A 22418-nucleotide genomic window follows, 5' to 3' on the forward strand; every position below is an offset into this window, starting at 1 on the left:
CATCATAAAAACTCACTGATAACAGTAATTTCATGCGTATCTGTCCAACAGTGATTTCCCACATGCTATTCCTTCATAATATTCTCTGCAAATCCTTCAAGACTCATCTCCAGAAAATCTTTCTTTTCATACAACACCATATCAAGTGTGTGTATTCGGTCCATAGTTCTTCTGTAGAACCATATGTGTATCTTACTGCAATTAGCACATAGTATGATAATAGAGTTTATATGTGTCTGATTTTACTGGGAATTCTTTAATATGAACAAAATATTTAGATATATAAAAATATATAGCACAGTACTGAAATTGGTACAGGTTCACACACATACTGGAAATGTAACATGTTGCTTATTCCAGTTTCCCAAAATTCTGAGTCCTTGTAAGCTTGTATTCTATGCCTATATCACCAATCCAATAAGTTGTCTGGTAGCAATAATATTCTAAATATTCTAGAGAAAGTACCTTTCTGTGAGGTGGAGGCAAAACCAGTTGTTATCACCCATAATATTTTTTTGTACTTAAACTTCTACATGGAAGAAAACTTTTTGCCCTGATGTCCCATAGTAGGTTGACTGTGTTAATTAAATAAAATTACTCTTGTTCCTAAGGACTTATTTTACATATATTCCCAGTTAGGCCAATGTTTGGCTAGATTGATCTTTTGACCCTCAGTACATTAAGTTCATATCCTACTCTTGACTATATAGTGAAAAGAGTGGCAAACACAATAAAAAAAAACTTCAGCAAGAAGTTTCTTCTGATAAGCCCTAGAATTGCTGGCTTTAAGCACTTGCATAAAACCTTCAGAGAAAGTTGCAGTGCATAACTGGAAGTAGCCTAAGGTATCTTTCCATTATCATTTAAGACCATCCAAGGATAGATAGAAGCCAGTCTAAAGTCAGGAAATACATATGTATGACAGTTACATTTTAACTTCTTCCTCTTGTTAGGTACATGTTAAACATTTTTAACTTGAGTTTTCTTTACAATAATTTTTATCTCTGTCATCTTCATTATTCATGCCAAAACCTTTGTCTCAACTTCATGTATAGTCTCCAAATCTTTTTGGCTTTTGAGACAGTGTCTCAGATGTGTCCCAGACTGACCTGCAACTCACAACTTCCTGCCCCAGCTTCCCACATGCTGGCCTTACAGATAGATATACTCCACTATACCTGATTCTGGTCTCTAAACCTCTGTGTCCAAAGTAAATCTTGAATCTAGCCACTTCTTACAACCACTATTGGTGTCTGGTATCCAGAAGTACAGTTATTTCTTTTTGGATTGCTCTAACACACATTTAGTACCTTTTCTGACCTTAAATTATAATCTCGTTTCTAAATTTTCTTCACAATGTAACTAGGATTATATTTTTTTCTGTGCTAAGTATTAAATGCAAGGACTTGAACAGGTTAGGCAAGCATTCTACCACTGATCTTCCCCTAAAGGCTCCCAAGACATTTCTGTTTTTAATTTGCTATGTTGTCATTATTTAAAGTATCATTATTTTCCTATTTCCCTCAAAACTTTCACATAACTTATGAGTTACCTTATCATCTTTTAATATATCTAGCTATCTCTTTTACTGTTATGCAGGTACATTGTTACTTGGATTCGGCTCATGCAAAGTGCTTGGGCCCTTGTTTTTTTCTGTCTGGTGAATCAACACATTTAGATGAAAACAACTCATTTAGCTAGATTAGATTTCCCTTATCATACTAATTAAATTACCACAGCACACTACCTTCATTATCCTTATAGAATGTACTATTAGAATGTTGTCACAATTTATATCTGTGGTCGTTTGATTAATGACTTTGTCCATAGTTTACTTTAAGAGGAAAGAAACTAGACAACTGGAGTTGTAGTACCTGGCATATATTTAGATGCTTAATTAAAATGTGTTGGCTAAATGAATGACCACTCAGCCATGTATGTTGAAATTACTTTTTGAATATTTATTTTACCTTGGAGATTTTTAAATTTAATGGAATGTTAGAGAGGATGACAGTAGCCCTGCTGTGTCTCAGTAGGTAGGTGAGGAAAGACTTATTTAATCACTTTCAGGAACATGGTGGGATTTTACCTCTTTATTTTCATATCCATTCATTAACTGAGGCATTAACTCATTTGTTCCATTAAGTTATTATGTTCCTGTTTTGTGCATTGAAGACAGCAATGCAAGGGATAGCTCATGCAATCCTTACAGTCTTGTAGGGGCTTGAAACAGATGCAATAGTAATTAGGTTAACACTGTAGTAAATGATGTTTAAAAGGAAATTTTAGGGTATTCTCATTTATCAATGATTTAGTCTTTTAATGGATACTTGACCATGCTGAAGACACTGACTTTCATACCCTAGCAGGCAGAAACAGAATTACTGGCATCTAGGAAGCAGATGCTAGTTTCATAGCATAGCCCTGCCTAATACTGAACTATCTGAAATAATATCTTAGTGATGCCAATGCTAAAGGAACCCTACTGTAGTAGAAATATCAAGGACAAGGATGAGTGAAAATGTCTGAATAGAGCAGAAGAGTAGGTGAGTGTAGGGTGAGCAGAGGGAAGAATATGTAGGAAAATTGGAAGGTAAATGTCACTTTCATTGTACTTGAAGAAATGGAGAAAACTAAACTTGTGCCCTTTGAGGAAAGGGCAGAAGGTGACTTTGAAGGGAAAGGCACTGACACAAAGCTTTGTGAATATGTAAGTTATGCAAGGAGGTTATTTGTGACATACTCATATTGTTGGATTTATTGTTTTGAGCTCAAAACGTAGGTAAGAGAGATATGTTAGAATATCCTTACATAGATGGCATTAATATGCCATTAATATATACTGGTACTAGTTTCCCAACTTGAGATTGCTTTCTCTTGCTTTCTCTCAGACAATATTCTCCTACCAGGGCAAATTTAGAAAATATGAATGGTTAGCTTCATTCAGGATTAGGATTTTGTTAGGTAGGTGTGTGAAGAAGGGTATTCTGCTCTCATCCATATCAAATTCTGTTCTTGACAAAATGTTTATTTTCTAAAATGAGATTTGGTACTTTCCATTCTAGAAAAGTTTTAACGTAAGTTATCATAAATGATGATGAGTGCTTTCTTTGATAATTGTTTAAATGCTCTTGGTTCTTTTTCGTTGTTATTTTTTGTTTCTTTGTAAATTTCAAGTGGAAAGTGCTGTATTTTGAAGGATGTATTTTATTGTAAGCAGAATACTAAAATTGGTTATTGTATAACTGAAGATTAGAAATAAATAACAGATTCATCTTAGTACAGACTCTGTGATTTATATTAGATATACAATTGATTCTTTTCTCATGAAGCACAAGCAGGAGAACCAGAATATCTAGAACAGCCTTCAAGAAGTGATTTCTCAAAGCACTTGAAAGAAGAAACTATTCGAATAATTACCAAGGCATCACATGAGCATGAAGATAAAAGTCCTGAAACAGTTTTGCAGTCGGTAAGAACTTTTCTTTTGGCTCTCTGAACGTAGCCATGTTCATGACATTTCCTGCAATATGAAGGAGAGCAACCTGTCTGGGAGTTGAGAGACAGGGAGCAGTGTTGGCTCTGTTATAAATATGGTCAGTCATCGTGGCAACTCACATAAAGCCTGCACTGTATGTGAGAGAACTAGGAAGAATCCTAATTATAAACAAAATAATGCATTTGACTAGAAACTTAAAAAGAGAAGTTAATAAGTTTGTTACTGTCGTTTTCCCTGCCCATCACACCTCTTACCTAAAATACAATTTCATTGGAATAGTTGAGAATTGAAGACATAAATTTTATTTCATAAAATATTGGCCGTAAGCGTATCAGATACTCCTTGCTAGAGCATTGTTAGCAGGCTAAAGATAATGCTATCTTATTAGAGACAATGAGATTAACTGTGGCTTACATTACCAGAAGACAGTAATATAGGAAAGTATTTACACTATTTCCCTATCATATTCTTATTTTGTAGTTTTGTGTTTCTGTAACGCTAAATGAGGACAGTGGTATATCAGTGCATACGACTTTGAGAGATGCTATTTCAAGAATTTGGTATTGCAAAACCTCTCAGTTTTTGTTATTTATCATTTATTGTACTTCAGTAGTAAGAATCAGCAGTTCTAATGCAGATTTTATGGTAATGCCTTTTAGTGTTTGAAAATTCTCCTGTGAGAGAACTAAAGATAGAAGGATGTATCATAATTTTACAACACTTACTATTCTGCCTAGCAAGTGAACTCTCAGGAGTAACTTAAAATTGCAATGAGACTTTGATATTAAATCCATATTAACTAAAATGTCAAATAGAGTATTTTGTTAATTATATTTTGTTAATTGTATTTCCTTACCTTTATTTCCAGTTTGTAAACTGGAAAATGTATTAACATCATCTTACCGTTAAGTAAGATTTTTCTTATGATTCCAAAATTTGTAAATGCTTGGAGACTGTAAATGAATTTAAGATGAGCATGTGCTAACTCTGAAGTTTTTCTTGGAAAATTCTTTGGTCAGAATTCTGCCTCTAGGTGGGTGGGAAGAGGAAAATGTAGGAAATAAAAACAGAGTAGTAGTAATTTTGCCCCATCCGCAAATTAATTTGTAGGGACTTGGGTAACTAGAACTTTTGTTTGGTACATTCTAAATGATAGTTTATTAGTGTCAGCTTTTTCTCCTGGTATTTTAAAACCCAAAACAGCTAGTTTCATTTAGAGTCACATTCTTTTTTTTTTAAGTCTGGTTAATCATAAGTAATTCAAGTTCACAAAAATGAGCCCTTAAGTTTTGATGATTTTGTTTTACTAATAAAGTTATTATCTTGTAAACTAGTAACCTGCTGCTGCATCTCTACTTAGAAAAGTACAATGGCAGGCAGAGAATACGATAGGGAAATAGTGTAAGTACTTTCCTACATTACTGTCTTCTAGTAATATAATCCACAGTTAACCTCATTGTCTCTTATAATATGGCAATTTTAAATTTTCTATCTTTGGCTAGTAAAAATAACCCTGTGGTCCTTGATCTCATTATTAGTTAATAGCCTGGTCACAGTTTTATATGCTGTTTTATTTTCATTGAAGTTTAATGTATGATAGAAGCTAAATTAAGTCCTCAATATTTAGGATCAGGTATTGCTGGGATTTTTATGTTTACTAGTAATGCAGCCTTGTCTGATGACTAAATTTCCCTAAGTCTTAAAAATGGAGATAAATGGAGATAATTGTGGGACAAAGAAGTAATTTTTCTGTTACGTTAGTCCTAGATATTTTGCGAATATATAGTATTTATTTTCCAACGTTAAAATATAAGAATATTCTGTAAATCTTAGATTGATGGAAACCGTGAGCAGCATTGAAATGTTTATGCAGTTTTGTGTTTTATATTATTTGGAATGCTTTAGGTTATTAACAAAATCCAGAGAATTAGACTTGGAGAAAGAACCTTCAATGATCCTAGCACCCATTCCTGTCAATATGTTGGTTTGTTTTTTTTTCCCCATCTTTACTTGTAAATATAATTCTTGGATTTATTTTTGTAGTTGAGTTATTACTGCATATAAAATTTCATGTCTTGCCTTTTCTTCACTAATCTTATAATGTCTCCTGATGTAAACTGAACAAATTCTGCTGAGTACTGTTTCATTGAATAATTAAATTATTGTTTGCTTAAGCATTCTGTTGTATACTATTTATACATTAACATTTTTTAATTTTATTATAAATAAGCTGTTAAAATAAAAATCTGTATTTCAAGTGTTTTCCTTAGAATAGATTTTCATAGTTTAATTTTATTGAAAGAATGACATGTTAAGGTGGCCAAAGAGATTATAGTTCTGTGACTTTATAGCTACCTTCCTATGAGAACATTTTTTTTGGGGGGGGGCAGTTGTGGGGTTTGAACTCAGGGCCTGAGCACTGTCCCTGAGCTCTTTTGCTCAAGACTAGTACTCTAACAACCTACCACTTCACTTTCAGTTTTTGAGTGGTTAATTGGAGATAAAGAGTCTCACAGGGACTTTTCTGCCTGGGCTGGCTTTGAATTGGGATCTAGCATCCTAAGTAGCTAGGATTAAAGGTGTGAGCCACCAGCACCTGATTATGAGAACACTTAAAAAAATTATATAGTTAGTGGGATTTAGAAAATTAGTAAAATTCTTTATCATATTTTTTTTACCTTACTGAGGAACTTTTAAAAACTGTTCTCAAGCTTACCCTTTCTTAATGTGCTCATATAAAGACTGAAAATTATGGAAAAATAAGCATGTATTTTTCTTTAGTGAACCCTTGTTTATGTGAAAAATTGCATCTTAATGTATCTAAATTTGATAGTGAATTTATTACTCCTTACTATTCCAAATTTGGTAAACTATATATTAAGTTCCAATATTAGAGCAACAGAAAGTAGTCTCTTAAGTGTTTCAAAGCTTGATATAGATGAATTGTCTTCCTGTCCTCAACTTACATTCATAGAATTCCTCAACATTAATGTTGGAACTCTTCGACAGCAACTACTTAGGCTTATAACACATTTCTCAAATTGCTCTCCTCACCCCCAGGTCCTATGCATTTCCTAAGTATTCTCAGTCATCTATTTCCCAGTTTGCTTTAGTTTCCATTTTCTGTTCTTAGGATTGTAGTAGTTTAGATTTGTTTTCTAGTTCGAAATTTATCACCAAAAATCCTATAAGATTTCTTAATTTCTATTTTATCTTTGATTCTTGTGAATGGTGAACTAGCTAATAGTTCCTCTCATACATGCTAGAATTTACAATCTATAGTTATAAGCACATCTTTATAGAATCTGGTAGTAATATTAGTCAGCATTATATAAGTATAATTAATTTAGAGTAGTATAATGACATTTGTAAAGCCTATCATTTATCATTTATAAAGCAACTGTTATGTACTAGATACTGGATTAGATGAATATTACCTCTCATGATCACAAAACAGTGCTGATTAGTTATTTCCCCATGAAAAGTTAAAGGGTCACACAAATAAGAACACCATTTTTAAAAGCACTATGAAAATACCATTTTCTTTTAAAGAGACAATAGTTCTTTTAGAAGAGGCATTAATTACTGGCCTTGGCCATGAATTTATTTATTTAACATTTAACATTCCCTTCATTGTTATAAAATTTCTTTGTTTTATATCAGAATTAAGAATAACAATGTTGGAGCCCACTACAAATTAGAAAAACTTATGCAAGATGATTCCAAGCACCATGTAAACTTTTGACACTTGCCTTAGTACTTCTGAATTCACTGAATACTTAAGATGTAAATGCACTGTATTGAAATCTTGTAGGCTTTCAGAATGAATTAAACACAATAGAGAATGGATATTAACTGGATGGAAACACAACTGATTACTAGAAAGGATACTAGAAAGTAAGTCCTAGCCGGGTACCAGTGGCTCATGCCTGTAATCCTAGCTACTCAGGGGGCTGAGATCTGAGGATCACGGTTCAAAGCCAAACCGGGCAGAAAAGTCCATGAGACTCTTATCTCCACTAAACCACTAGAAAACCGGAAATGGCACTGTGGCTCAAGCAGTAGAGCAAGTCCTACTAAGAAAATTCTTCTTATTCTTGATGAGATTGTGGGAAGTATAGTCTTACTTGTATTAAAATATCAAGACAAACTTTTGAGTGTCACTGGAATTTGGTTTGAAATAAAACTCCAGCTGAATAAATAGAAGGAAATTCATCTTCAGTATTTATTTTTAACTTCAATAATTTTAAGTAGAGCCTCGGATGCTTTGAAGGAAAACTGAAATACTATTTCTAAGTGTGCTGGATGCAACGGAACAGCGTGTAGATTTTGTATTACTTTGGTTAAAAAATTGCTTCCAATGTTCGGTTTAAGTTTGTACTTAGCAAATGCAAATTCAGGCATTGTAAAAAAAAGAAAAAAGAAAAAAAGGTGTGAGAATCCAGGCACTTAAAGCTGGTGCTTTCATTGTTGTATTTTCTAATGTTCATACTAATGATTTTCTTCTACAGAAACCTGAAACTACCACAAGCCAACCACCTTCTAACCAGCAAGTTGTAGAGGTGGCGATTCCTCATGTAGGCAAATTTATGATTGAATCAAAGGAGGGGGGGTATGACGATGAGGTACTTTATTTTATCACTCTGCACCATTCTTAATGTTTGTTGTTTGATACAAGCACTTTAGGCATGCCTACACCCTCACACTTGATGTCTTGCTGCGTAACATACAGCTTTGCCACCCTTAGTGTAAAATTCTCTTACCAATTACTAACACGACTTTAAATATAAACTAAAACAAAGTAGAAAGCAATGGAGTATACTAAAAGAATTATTGTACACGAAAATAGGATCAGTTTACTCTCAGGTTGATAGACACACAACAGACTATTTTGCATTTAAAAATATTTTAAAATATTTTTCCTGTTTTATTTAAATAATTTATTTGTAAGTTGCCTACTATTATCTACCAGGTAGATCATCCTAAAGCATGATTAAAAGATAGACACATGATATTTTTGCTGCTACAGCCTCTGCTTGTGATCATGAATGGCATTTCTCCATGTGACTATACCTTGTGATGTTTCACACACTGTGGTGGCTCTGTCTTAATTCATCTCTATCTCTATTCTCATCTACGTAGTTTTTCATATATTCTGGAGGTATGTTAGTTCTCACAAGAGTTCTTCAAAATCCAGATGAAAGTGATCTATTGTTTGGTCCATTGGATTATTTTCCGCTCATTTTATACCTTTCTCTTGAGCCTTTTCAAATGGTTCCCTTTTGTGTGTTTGAGAGAAGGCCAGTAAAGCAATTTCTGCACAGTAACAGCGGAGAAGGCAATTCCTTTAGGACAATTGAATGACTTGATGATCTATGTCCTTTGTTATGGATGTGTGGATAAAAAATGGTGTGTGTGTGTGTATGTGTGTGTGTGTGTGTGACAGAGACAGAGAAAGTGTGAGTGTGAGTGAATGTATGAATTAAAATACATGCTTGTATAATTTTTAAAATAACTTCCTCCAACTTAATTATGTAAGACTATTACATAAAAGTGAATCATCAAAATCAAAAACATTACAAAATCATTAATATTACTGTGCAATGTAAGATAGCATGGCTATTTAAAAAGTAGATTTGTAAAATAGGAACTTATCAGAATGTTTTCTTACTTAGATTTTAGAAACATTTAGACAACTATCACTGTACATTCCAGACTAAAACTATGAATAATACGTTCATTGAGTCAGAAATAGTGGCTACAATCTTTTGATTGATATAAGGTACCTTCAGAGTGCTTTATTTAATTTTGCAGATATTTTAAAATATAAACAGCTCTGAACACTTAGTATAAAAACAAAAATTAAGTACTTAATATTTCTTTATTATTCCAACTCACTACTTTCTTGCAATGTTGGTTCTCAAAAATTATGGAAACCAGCAAGTTTTTAGTAATAAAAATTATTTGTTAGGCATTAATTGCTTGCATTAATAAGCCTCCTAGCATTTTAAATGGATCTGTTATTAATCACTTAACACACTGTTTTGTGCTAATTCTTTGGTTATTGGCTGAATTGTGTTTGTTGTCATTAATTTATTAGAATGATAGTTTACCAGTGCATGTGTGTTGAATGTTTTTAGAGTAAGTCATGGGTACAAGACAGGTGCTAATAGATGCACATTATAGTTGTACAGGGACTCCAAACCTGGGGGCTGAAATGAGGTTAAAGTTTAGCTTTTTCTGAGATACCGACCCTTGAGGCTTCTAAGTTCTCTCAGAGGGCAGAGATTGTTCTGATTTGTCTAGAAGGAAGTGCCTTTAAAAACTTTAGAATTGCCAGGCACCCATGACTCACACCTGTAATCCTAGCTACTCAGGAGGCTGAGATCTGAGTATTGCGGTTCAGAGCCAGCCCGGGCAGGAAAGTCTATGAGACTCTAATCTCCAATAAACCATCAGAAAAACCAGAAGTGGCACTGTGGCTCAAGTGGTAGAGTGCTAGCCTTGAGCTGAAGAGCTGAGGGACAGCATCCAGGCCCAGAGTTCAAGCCCCCACAACTGACCAAAACAAAAAAACAAAAAAAAATCTACAGTTTAAAGAAGATGCCTTTTTGCAGTTTGCACGAAGGCACTGTTTGAGTCACCTGTACCTTGTATGGATGATTCTGAAAGATGCTTACTTGCACATCAGTTAACATTTGCTGTTTAATAAAGGCTACATTTGATTTATAAGCAGCGGAAACCAAGTGGTGTTTTAACTTGCATGGAAAGACATTGTTTTGATTTTTAAATTTTTGTATGTTAACCATTTAAAACCTCTTACTTTAAATTCCTGTGGCAGATCATGATGACACCGAATATGCAAGGTATTATCATGGCCATAGGTAAATCCAGGAATGTGTATGACAGGTGTGGTCCTGAAGCAGGGTTCTTTAAGGTACTATTAATATTTTCATTTTATTTTCCTGATTTGAAATATGTCCTAATGTCTTTTTTGTTCATACAATGAAATTTGTTAAATGTTTATTACCTTTAAGTACTTGTGCAAAGGAGTTGCTGTTTAACAAAGCAGTTTATGAATACATCTTGAACAGTGTCTCTCCTCTCAACATTCTCACCCATCCCTCCGCTACCCACCACTTCCCTCACTCTTCCAAATTTTGAATTATTCACTCCATTTTCCCTCTGTTCTCCTATTTCCTGTGGTGTTTATGTTTTTGAACTTTGCCTTTGCCTTTCTAAGGAATAACATCTTAGATTCATTTCCTGTATAATTTCTCTTTTCCTCTATTAGCCATGACCAACTGAAATTCTGGGGCTGTTTCTTATATGCATGATCCAGAACTCTTTTCTTTGAATTTAGATAATTTAAGAAAATGAAAATATTTTACCTAAGTTACTATAATGTGCTTCTGGTTCATTACCACAAATTTGAATTGATATTTACATTTGAAGGAAATAACAGTATTGATGAACAATTATAGAAACAACTATTTATAGTCATAGCTATATGACTATAGCTTATGTTATTTGACAGCAAACCGATTTATTCATTTAAATATTTCTGAAACAAATTGCTCATTTATTATCTTGTTTTTCTTATTCAATCTTTTTGTTACCCATTTTCCTACAAAATGAATTTGTAATAGCCTTGTTGGTTCATGCATATAAGACAGCCTGCTTCACCATTCTGTGATCACACCTTTTCCCAATTTATATGAGCACTTTTCAATATTTTGATTATTTATTTATTTATTTGTTAGTGCTGGTACTGGGACTTGAACTCATGGCCTCACACTGTTGCTTAGCTTTTCTTCTCAAGACTTGTGATGTACCACTTGAGACACATTTCTAGTTCAAGCTTCTTGCTGGTTAATTGGATGAAAGAATATCTCAGATTTGTACCAATGCTATATGTGAATCTGATCTTCAAATCTCAGTGTTTTCAATAACTAGGCTTACAAATGTGAGCTACTGGCACCCAACCTAAGTTATTTTATTTACATATTTATAAGATGAAGTACCACATATGTTTTCTCATACATTATCATTTAGATTTGCCACACATCCTCACCTTTTCTATTACTTCTTCATGTTGTGTTTTAACTAAACAATTTTTTGATATTTAAAAAATCAAGAAAAAATAAATATGTATATTGTCAGTTGTGAGGCTTGACTTCTGGGCTTGGGCACTGTCCCTCTTTAGCACAAGGCAAATGCTCCACCACTTGAGCCACAGTGCCACTTCTGGTTTTCTGGTGGTTAATTGGAGATAAGAGTGTCATGGACTTTGCTTTCCCAGGCTGGCTTTGGACTTCAGTCCTGTAATCTCAGCCCCTGAGTAACTAGGATTACAGGTGAGAGCCACCGGCACCCGGCTTCGAAATATCTCTTGATTTCCTATACTTTTCAGTTATCTAGACTGGTCTTCTAAAAGTTCCTTATCCCCACCACTGTTACAAAACATAGTATATTAAATAAAAGTCTTGTGTACAATAGCTTATCTCAATGAACATTTTGTAATTTTCTAAGATTAGTGTAATCACTTTTTTATGGTTGATACAACTTTAATTGTCAAAATCGATAGAATAGATCATTTCAACTATCCCAGGGAGCTTGAAACTGTAAACCGCAGAGTGACATTTGACAGATTTTGCTTGCCATCACTGGCAATATATGTCAGTGTATTACTGTGAGAGTACATCATTATCTGTTCACCACTTCTTCCGTATCCAATGGTCTGACCTGCCTAGGACTGAGAGTTTTCTAGAATATGGACTTAAAGTGCTATACAAAACTATTTCTAGGTACACTAGTTCCAGGACAAAATCATCCTCTTATTAAGATCTTATATGAAATGCTAAAAATGTAGTTTAAAACATTGAAAAGAAAGACAGGAAAAGAAGGGAAGAGGGAAGGATTGGGGAAGGTTGCAGCATTATTACTGCATGTATTGCACAGCATTGAACCAAGCTACAAACATCACTCTTCCTTTCTTTCTTTGGCCTTCATCTTCTTGAAGTTAGTCATTTCCTAGTTTGGTTTGTATGGTTTTCTAAATCGTCTCTTATTTAACCTTTACCAATTTTATCTTGTTGGGGAAGCCTTTCCTAGAGCTTTATGGACATACTTCAATATGGATTTGTTTTCTTTTACTCCTGTAGCATAGCTACTAGCACCTAGGAACTCACTTATTCATTCTTATATCCTCTCTCTGTCTCTGTCTCTGTCTCACTTTGGCTTCTTTTTCTTGGCAGTTCATTCTAGTCATTATTCAGTTCTAATTCATAAGATACGTACACAACATCTGACATATGAAAGTTGCTTCTGTCTCCCTATTTTCTTCCTATTCTATTTGTTTTTGTTATTATTATAAGCTAATGGAAAATGATATCTCACATTTTGTTCTTGCCACTTCACAAAAAATCTTTAGACTTATTGCACATAACTCTTGGCCTTCGAGGGAAAGCTTTTCAATTCTGTGCTTGAAAGTGTTTCTTAATGCACAAGGAATTTCTTATGCATTAAGTAAGATAAGACTAGATTTTTTTTCCTCCAAATAGTGATACAAGTGGGTTTCCACCTTCCATAAATGTGTCCATTTATGTGTAATTGTATCCTGATCAGTCACATCTGGTGTCCTTTTGCTGCATTTACCTGTCCCTTTCCCACCAGTCTCATCAAGGTTACTAGTTTCATGTTTTGTAGGTACATTGAGTCTTAAGAGTATATTTGCCCCTCTTCTTTTAACTTTACCCCTCACATTCAAGATCTTTTTCAGCTTCTTGATAATCATTTTGTAAAACTGTATGTTAATTGTTCAAAAAAGGGTTATGACAAGAAATTTCACTGCTGTAAAAGCCATACCTTTGGCTTTTTGATCTCATATATCTAATATAATATTTATATAATTATATTAGATATATATTAGGTATATATTAGATATATATTATATTATTAATATATATCTACGATATAATATACATGAAAACCATGCACTCTTTACTAGCTTACTTTACCTAATATGATTTTTTTCTGGGTCCATCCATTTTCCTGCAAATTACTTTATTCTTTGTGGTGCATAAATATGTATGCAAACATACATACACACATATTCTTGGTCCATTTATTGAATATAGATTATCTTGGCCATTAGCATATATTTGACTGTAGTGAATAGTGCTTCCATGGAAATTCAGTGTGCAGGATTTGTATCCTTCAGATAAATGCCCCAAGTGTGGTATCATTGGATTCGAGAATAGTTTGGTTTACAAGTATTTGAGGAATATTGAAAATGACTTCCATACCAGTTTTCCAAAGCTTTGTATGTTTGCTGGTGTTAAAAGCATCCAGTGAAACTCTCAGCACTGTAATTGGTTTAAAAAAAAAAGTGTTAGAGAATAAAACATGTGTCTTGGTAAATGGACTTGCTTTAGGAAGAGTTATCAATCCATTATAAGAGCACTTTTACAGTTCTTCCCATGACAGTGTCTATCCTTATAAACAGTAAGAAAGAGTTTCCCATCCTACAATTGCTAGACAAAATATACAAGATACTGTCCTAAATCTAGTGGCTGTAGCTAGGATAATTTTGGGTGAGTTTTGGTCATAAGAATGTTTTCTAGTGGGGAGGCAAACATTAATTTGAACTATAATCAGAATGATGAAGAAGCAACTTGATAAGGAGTACACAAAATGAGAAAAGAGCTGGAATCTAGAAAGTTTAGGGAAAATGACATTTAAACTACACACACCAAAACATAGATTATAAATGGTTTCCTCGCATCTCTCACTTGTACAATTAGCTTCTAATATTGTTTCTTACATAGGAAGAAAGATAAACAAGTTTGACTTACATTTAAGCACTCATAATTTCAAGAAGTAGAATGATATTATTTGACTTGTTTGCTTCTTTTTCTTGGGTTCTTTTTTCACATACTATAATTTACATAATTATTTATACCAGACTTTATAGATTTTATTGCACTTCCATTATTTCCTATTGGGATTACCAAAATATATTTAAATATCTGCATAGAAGAGCATCCTACTTACCTTTTTCCCATGTTCTGCCAAGTATAAAATAATCATGATGTATGTCCGTCAGTGATGCACTTAAGAGCTCCCTCCTTCTAAACGGGCTGATGGGATCAGTATCTCAGCAAACCTGTTCATGCTCTAGGCAAGGAAGTTCCTTCTTAAGCCAGCTACAAACCAGGAAGAACACTGTGGTTGGGTACCCAGATTTCAGTCTTAGTTTTCTCACTAGATAATTGTGTGACTTATTAAGTTAGGTGATTTATTAAGTTATGAGAGCCAGTGTTTCTATTTCTAAAGGAGACATCTGAAAAATAAATGAGATAATCCATATGGAGCTCATTAGATTATGTTTTTACATAAAAATATTTGAAAATTGTTAAGCTTTTACTAAATTCATCATTGCCCTGTCCGTTACTGTGGATCTAGGTCACTTCCAATATTGTTGCAAGCATTCTTACATATATATTATTGGCCATTGTATGTATATATATAGAAGAATATAATTGACAACTCAAAGTGTTTATAAATTCTCCTATTGGTAAAACTACCAAATGACCTTCAAGTGGATTTGCTAGTTTTAACTCTTATTGGTGGTTGTCTAGCAAAACGGCATTAAAAGTGTAACCCATTTTTAAAATGTATGTTCTTTTTGGTGAGAGTCAGTACCTTCTCATAAATATTTTATGTGTGGATATTTAGGTTGATTGTTTATCTCCTTTGAGGGTTTTGTAAATATTAAATATGCTAAGTCAGTTGATTCATGGATAATTTGGCTCCATATTAGGACAACATTTTAAAGTTCCTAAGTTTCATCTTTGTTTTGCATTAGAGTCAAAGAATATTATTTCATTTGTTCTGAAACTTTAAGAAGGTTAAATTGTTTTCATTTCTTGGCATATAATGTCTTAAATGATAGGTCATTTTGAAACATACTCTTATAACTACAAATAAGAGAATGAAGATTTAGAATAGTATATGGTTTGTTTAACCTATTAGTAAATGGCATAACTTTTGAATCCAATATTCTATATGCTTATGTATTTGATGTTCCAATGTGTTTATAAGAAAAATTCAGAAAATGATATTATGACATACTTTAGAAATGTAGAACAAAATTCTATGCAGAAATTACTTGAAGAGGAGTTTCATAAAAGTGACATGACTACGCTAACCAGGTGGGTCATCCATGGATAGATGGGGAATAAATGAGAGGATATTTGTTGAGAACCTTGGGGCAGGGAGGGGAGGATGTGCATTTATGAGTACACAGATCACAGTGGAAAGATGTCTGAATAGTTGCATTTTGTACCTTCAGTTGAACACAGCTACATAAAGTCCTTAAGGAATACATACATTGGACAAAATTTTTCTTCTGGGTGTTGTGGTAGTGTACTTAATAAGAGGATTGTGGTTTGAAGACAAAAGTTAGTCAGGATCTATATCATAAAACAAGCAAGGCATAGTGAAGGCATACCTATTAATCTCAATTATACTCAGGAAGTGGAGGTATGAGGACTGTAGTCTGAGGCTGGACTGAGGAAAAGCATGAAAACCTAATCTGAAAGAGAACTAAAATTCACTCAAGTGGTTAGAGTTGTTGTGTAGCAAGCATGAGGCCCTCAGTTGAAACCCAGTACCACCCCTCCCCACCAAAAAAATCACCACCTTTCTCATAGAATAGTTTCTTGTAACATTATCTTTTATGTATTTCAAAATGTGTTGTAGTCTAGACTATAGATGTAAGCCTAATGTAGAGGAAAGTTTCAAAAGTGCTGTCTTTATCATGTGTGCTACATGGGTACATGAGTGTTTGATGTATAAGCCTAGAGTTTTATAGTCACATACTTTACAGATTTTGCTCATATATGGAAATGCAAAAATACTTATTTTCCAAACTAATTACTTATTCTGAGATGCTTGTTTTTCTAAAGGAAAACAAATAGGAAGGTAACAATAATAACAGTATGTAATAATTGTAACCACAGTAATAAAACCTATATACTGTGAAAGCATCAAAGAATCATTTTGCAATTCAGGGTTTTCTAGTTCATGCTTATTTATAGACTGTTTAAAAGTTAATTGTAGTAAGCTAACTATGCTTATAAGGTATGCTAGGTAACTATATCAGCTCTAAACTTTAGATACGTAAACTGATGCGAGAAAGGTAGCAAGTGAGAACTTAGTATATCCCTTGCGTGTTGCCATTATATAGATTTTGACAATGGTTTGGTAAATTTTACAGGATTAGTTACATCATAAGCAAAATGTAGTATTTTGTCACTTCTGTGTTGAAGTCAGAAATAAATATACAGTAATGATGTGATAAGGAAGGGTCTATATGACCACTTATTCAGAAAGTTCTTCGAAAGTAAAATACGGAACATTCTTAGGTATACTACTATACTTGTTGTATGCTAAAATGAAGACATATTTGAGTACAAGTATTATAATTGTAATTTTAAAGGTTTCTAAGGGATTATAACTAGTTAAAATTGTCATTCATGTTATATTTTATAGGCCATTAAGTTGGAGTATACAAGATTGGTTAAGTTGGCCCAGGAAGACACCCCACCAGAGACAGATTATCGTTTACATCATGTAGTAGTCTACTTCATCCAGAACCAGGCTCCAAAGAAAATCATTGAGAAAACCCTACTAGAACAATTTGGAGACAGAAATTTGAGTTTCGATGAAAGGTAATGTGATAGGTAAACTATCTAATTCATATTTTCCATTTGTCCTTTTTCAAAGCTCAAATATAATTTGTATTTAGTTTTCATACAAAATTTTAATAAATGTACCACTGCATTTGATATCAGTTAGAGTAATACATTATAATTCATCTGAAGTCTATATGACCTTTTAAAGTGTAAACTGAAAATAATTTTGATAATTTTACTATATCTTAATTGTAAGTCAAAAGGTCACTCTCAGTAATTTAGAGAAAAAAATATTTTTCAATCTTAAATTCAGATAATTCAAGTCAGTAAATAGTGTTGTGTGGACCTGACGTGACTGTAGGACACTTAGCAGTGTCACTGATCTCCACTTGATAGATAGCAATAATATCCCAACTGTGACAAGCCTACAACATGTCGAAATTTTATTTTTCAAATAAAACCTCAGAGAAAAATACACTGGAGAATCACTGAAGAAAAGTTTCTCTTCATTTATGAAAACAAAATAATTAAGCTTGCATTGACATTAAGGGCACTTATAATAGTTAAATTAATTTGGGTCACCAAAAGTTATTTTCTACTAAAAAATTCCACACATTAAAAATTAAATTTTAGCTGGGCACTGGTGGCTCACACCTGTAATCCTAGCTACTCAGGAGATTGAGAGCTTAGGATCACGGTTCAAAGCCAGCTCAGGCAGGAGAGTCTGTGAGACTCTGATCTCCAATTAACTACCACAATCTGGAAGGCAAGCTGTAGCTCTAAGTGGTAGAGAACTACCCTTGAGTAAAAATGCTCAGGGACATGCCCAGGCCCTGGGTTCAAGCCCTGCAACCAACAATAAATAAATTTTAAAATTAATTAAGTTTTGTTTGATAACAGTAAATGAACTCCTATTATGCAGCTTAAGTTTCAAAAGATTTTGAAGAATTATTTTAGTATCCAGAACAATTATTGTGAAAATACTGTACAGAGGGGTTACAATTACATGGGCAAGATATTGAGTACATTACTTATCAAGCATTGTAGCCTCCTCCTTTGTTTCCCCTTCCCATCCCATTCTTCCCCCATCCCCCCTCCCACACCCAACCCTCTTTATCCTAATTTTTAAATTGTGAAATACATACATGATTATCTTCTTAAATGCTTCTAAAATACTGAAGTTGAAAATTGTATTTGAGGAAAATATGAGGGAAACAGACCATCTGGGATCAGTTGCTGCCTCATCATATGTCTCTTGTGAAATTTAGAATTAAAATAATACAAGTACATGATTTTGGAAAATATGTAGTAGGCAGTTAACTGAGTGTTCAATAAATGCGGGCTCTATTAGTCACAGCATGAATATAGCTTATTTTTAATACATATCACTACAGAGGACTCAGCAGTATAATTGATGAGGACTCTTACTATATGAGTCTAATCATAACATTCATCAAAATTTTCTATTTTTACCTGACATGAAGTGGCATTTTGACATGACATTTTGAACTATTTACTATTTCAAAATAATCCCATTTCAAGGGAAAAGAAGAAACACTGTCTCTTTGCTTTGTTTAATAGAGATGTGTTATTTAAAACATGATTAAAAACAACAAAGAAAAACTTCTTGTGTCCATGTACATAGCTAATGAGCTTTTGTGTTCATCTGCTAAGATTATCCTAGACATGTACTATTTATTGCAAATAAGGGAAACCATGGAACCTATGTTTCTTTGGGTCTGGCTTACTTGATTTTTTCTAAGTCTCCATTTCCTTACAAATGGGGCAGTGTCAATTCTTTCTGATGGAAGCATAGAATTCCATTGTATGTATATGTGTGTATGTGTGTGTGTGCGTGTGTGTGTGTGTGTGTGTGTGCGCGCGCTTGTGTGTGTGCGTGTGTGTGTACCACATTGTTGTTGTTTTTAATGTACTATGTAATTTCTTGTTTCTTTCGTATGTTCTTCCCCTATGGTATAGCCCCTGTTGTCACTGTATTTGATTTTGGTATGGTATTACTTACATATTTATCTGAATCAGGGAAAGGAAGGGGAACAACAGAATGGTAAGACAAAGGACAAGGGGGGAACCAATCCAGCAGTGATATTCACAAGACAATGTGTTGGAAATGATCTGTATAACTTGGGTTGGGGGGCTGGGGAGGAGGGATGAAGGAAGGGGTAAAAAGTTTGACAAGAAATGTACTTATTACCTTATGTAAATGTAATCTCTCTGTACATCACCTTGACAATAAAAAAAGAAAAGAAACAATAAAATAAAAACATAGTTTTTGTCTATGTAAACTGTTTTAATAGAGCTTAGAGTTTCAAAGGCATATGTTAATATAACATAGTAACTTGAAATTAGAATTACGATCTTATTTTCTTTGTCACTCACTCCCAATATTTTTTTTAATAAGCCATATTTTGCCACTTCAGGTTATTTGAAAGTTATCTCACAAATATGTTCAGATATAGTAGATTTATTTTTATGTGTATTTTAGTAGTTTAGTTTTACATATTTTTCATTTTTTTGAATTTTAATTTAGAAATATATTTTCTTTTATTTGAAGGTGTCATAATATCATGAAAGTTGCTCAAGCTAAACTTGAAATGATAAAACCAGAAGAAGTAAACATGGAGGAATATGAGGTAATATACTTTTGAAAACTTGAACTCTGAGTTGAGGTATCTTGCAGCTCACTGATAACTCCTTTTGTTTCAGCATAACCTTGAATGCGTCATGGGTGATGAATAAGAATTAAATATCTAAATCACGCCCAAGATACTAATACTTTCGTAAATGATTTAGGGCTAATTTGGTATAGTGGTATCTAGGCTAAAAAGTTCAAAACCGAAAGGGATTTTGTGTTTTGATTTTTTAATTCTTATATACTTTTAAAAACAACTTTTCTAATTAAGAGTATAACATCATACTGTTAATTTTGAAACTGCTTTCATATGGTAGCATCTAATATTTATCGGGAGCCTAGTATATATGCAGAGCATTCTTCTCAACCTTTTGCATGTATTAACTGGATTTAAGCCAGAGAGTAATGCTGAACACTTGCCAGAGATATCGGAAACAAATCCATTAACAATAAGAATGCTTTTCATTAAGGGGTTCTGGGACATAAGTAAAACTGGATTTTTTCCTCACTTTATTTATCAGATCTATTTCATTTCTGAAAGATTTCTGCCTAAAGCTGTCTAGAAGTTAGGCTTTATTAACTCATAAAGGAAATACATTGACCAGAGAGCTCTGATTAGTATACATGGTGTGGCACCAAAGATGTAAAGAATATGGTTCCTTATGGACATGAGGAGCAAGCCAGTCTTTTAGCAGATAATGGTCCTAACTCATTAAGTGCCTTTCATAATGGTTTCATCTTATGCTTCTCCTCCCTCAGGATTTACATGCCTGGGACTTGATTTTTACTTAGATGTAATTCTGCAGTCTTCCTGGATGCTTCAAAAGACTGAAATCTGCCTCTCTTCTATTTTTTAATTTTGAAACCTCATGTTCTTTTTAACTATAGTTCACTAAATCGCGTGAATATTTAAGTAACATGGTTTTGGATTCCTCAGACTCCTTGTCTTGCCTTGCCATCTTCTAAGTTCAAGAGTCAGTAAACTTTGGCCTGTGAACTAGCTGTAACTCACTGCCTGCTTTTGTCAATAAAGTGTATTGGCATATAGAAATGGGTTTGCGTGCCACCTTTGACTGCCCACTAACACTTAGTTGGCAGAGACTGCACGGCCGATACAGACAAAACTTTTTTCTCTCTTCCTTTCACAGGGAAACTTTGCCGCCTCAGAACTTCTAAGCCAGTTCTGATGATATCCCACAGGAGTGGTTTAATTTTGAATTTTCTTCATTAAAGCTACTGGTTGAAGCAGTTTTGCCTATCTTATTAGATATAAAAACATCAAAATTCTGCCTTGAAAATTAAAATTGAGAGTAAAAATTATTTAGTAAGATAGCTTATAAGCAAGATCATATTTGGCTAATAACCTGTTTTATTTTAATGTTTACAAAAGCTTTACCATTTCAAATTTTATTTTTTTAATGAGTTTAGATTTTAATTATATATTGTATTTTAGTTTTCTTTAGTCAAAATTTTTTAAATAAATTAATAAAATCCTAATTTTGTTGACTTGTCCTCCGGTCACCATATCTTAAATGTTCTGCACCTGAGGATACCATGCATTCAACAAAAGTAATAAATGCATGATAACATTTACTAAGCATTTCAACTTTTATGCACATTGAAGTAATAAATTTACTTCCTTCTTTCGATGTGAGAGAGATAAATTTTCTGAAATACTCTAACATCTGAATTGGAGATGATAAACTGTTTTTTTTTGTCTGTCTTCTCTTTTTTTTTTTTTTTTGAGCATATATTCCAAAATCTGAAAACTGAAATCTGAAACACTCCTGGTCCCAAGCATTTTAGATAAACAATATTCTATAAAATTGCTGTGTGTGAGTAATATAAATGTATACTGAATGCAGTTTTTAAATACATTCGTATTGTAAAGATACTGTACAGAGGGGTTACAGTTACATGAGTAAGGTAATGAGTACATTTCCTATCAAGTATTGTTACCCCTCCTTTTTTTTCTTCTACCATTTTTTTTCTTCTCACCTCCCCTACTTCTCCCTCTCTCCCACCCCCACCTCGAAGTTATAAAGTTCATTTTCAACATAGTTTCTTGTACATCTCATTGTTACATTGGGTCAGCCTGTATCCTTGTTTTGCATTTTATTACTTCCCTTCCCCTCCCCAAATTAGAAAAATGTGTATACAAGATGCAGGGCACTAGAACCAAATACAGTGACACCAGGGGTTATACTATGGGGGAAGAACGTACCAAAGAAACAAAAATATCATACAGTACATTATAAACAACAGCAAGAAAGATAAAACTCCTGTGTCCCTATCTTGGGGTTCATTTTGTTTAGTATGTTCTTATACGGTCATATGTACATAGCTTTTGACCTTTTCTGCTTGTCCTAGACATATACTAGTTATTGCAAATAAGGGAACCCATGTAGAACTCAAAAAATTTAAGTCCCCCAACAAGAAATCCTCAAAAGAAACAACTGCCTGATTGATAAGTAGGCTAAAGACTTGAAGAGAGACTTCTCTGAAGAGGAAATAAGAATGGCCAATAGACACATGAAGAAATGTTCAACCTCTCTAGCCATAACAAAAA

General features: G+C 33.4%; 1 protein-coding gene across 1 annotated transcript in view; it reads left to right on the plus strand.

Annotated features, from left to right (window-relative positions):
* Usp25 (ubiquitin specific peptidase 25) overlaps window positions 1–22418 on the plus strand; it is a 101151-nt gene that overhangs the window by 73963 nt on the left and 4770 nt on the right. The window contains exons 19-23 of the mRNA XM_013031017.1: window positions 3333–3472; window positions 8011–8124; window positions 10341–10436; window positions 17057–17235; window positions 19772–19850. Of these exons, the coding sequence (XP_012886471.1) occupies window positions 3333–3472; window positions 8011–8124; window positions 10341–10436; window positions 17057–17235; window positions 19772–19850 (608 nt within the window). The remainder of the gene's footprint in view (window positions 1–3332; window positions 3473–8010; window positions 8125–10340; window positions 10437–17056; window positions 17236–19771; window positions 19851–22418) is intronic.

This window comes from Dipodomys ordii, unplaced genomic scaffold (assembly GCF_000151885.1).
Source record: "Dipodomys ordii isolate 6190 unplaced genomic scaffold, Dord_2.0 Scaffold136, whole genome shotgun sequence".
Classification (NCBI taxonomy): domain Eukaryota; kingdom Metazoa; phylum Chordata; class Mammalia; order Rodentia; family Heteromyidae; genus Dipodomys; species Dipodomys ordii.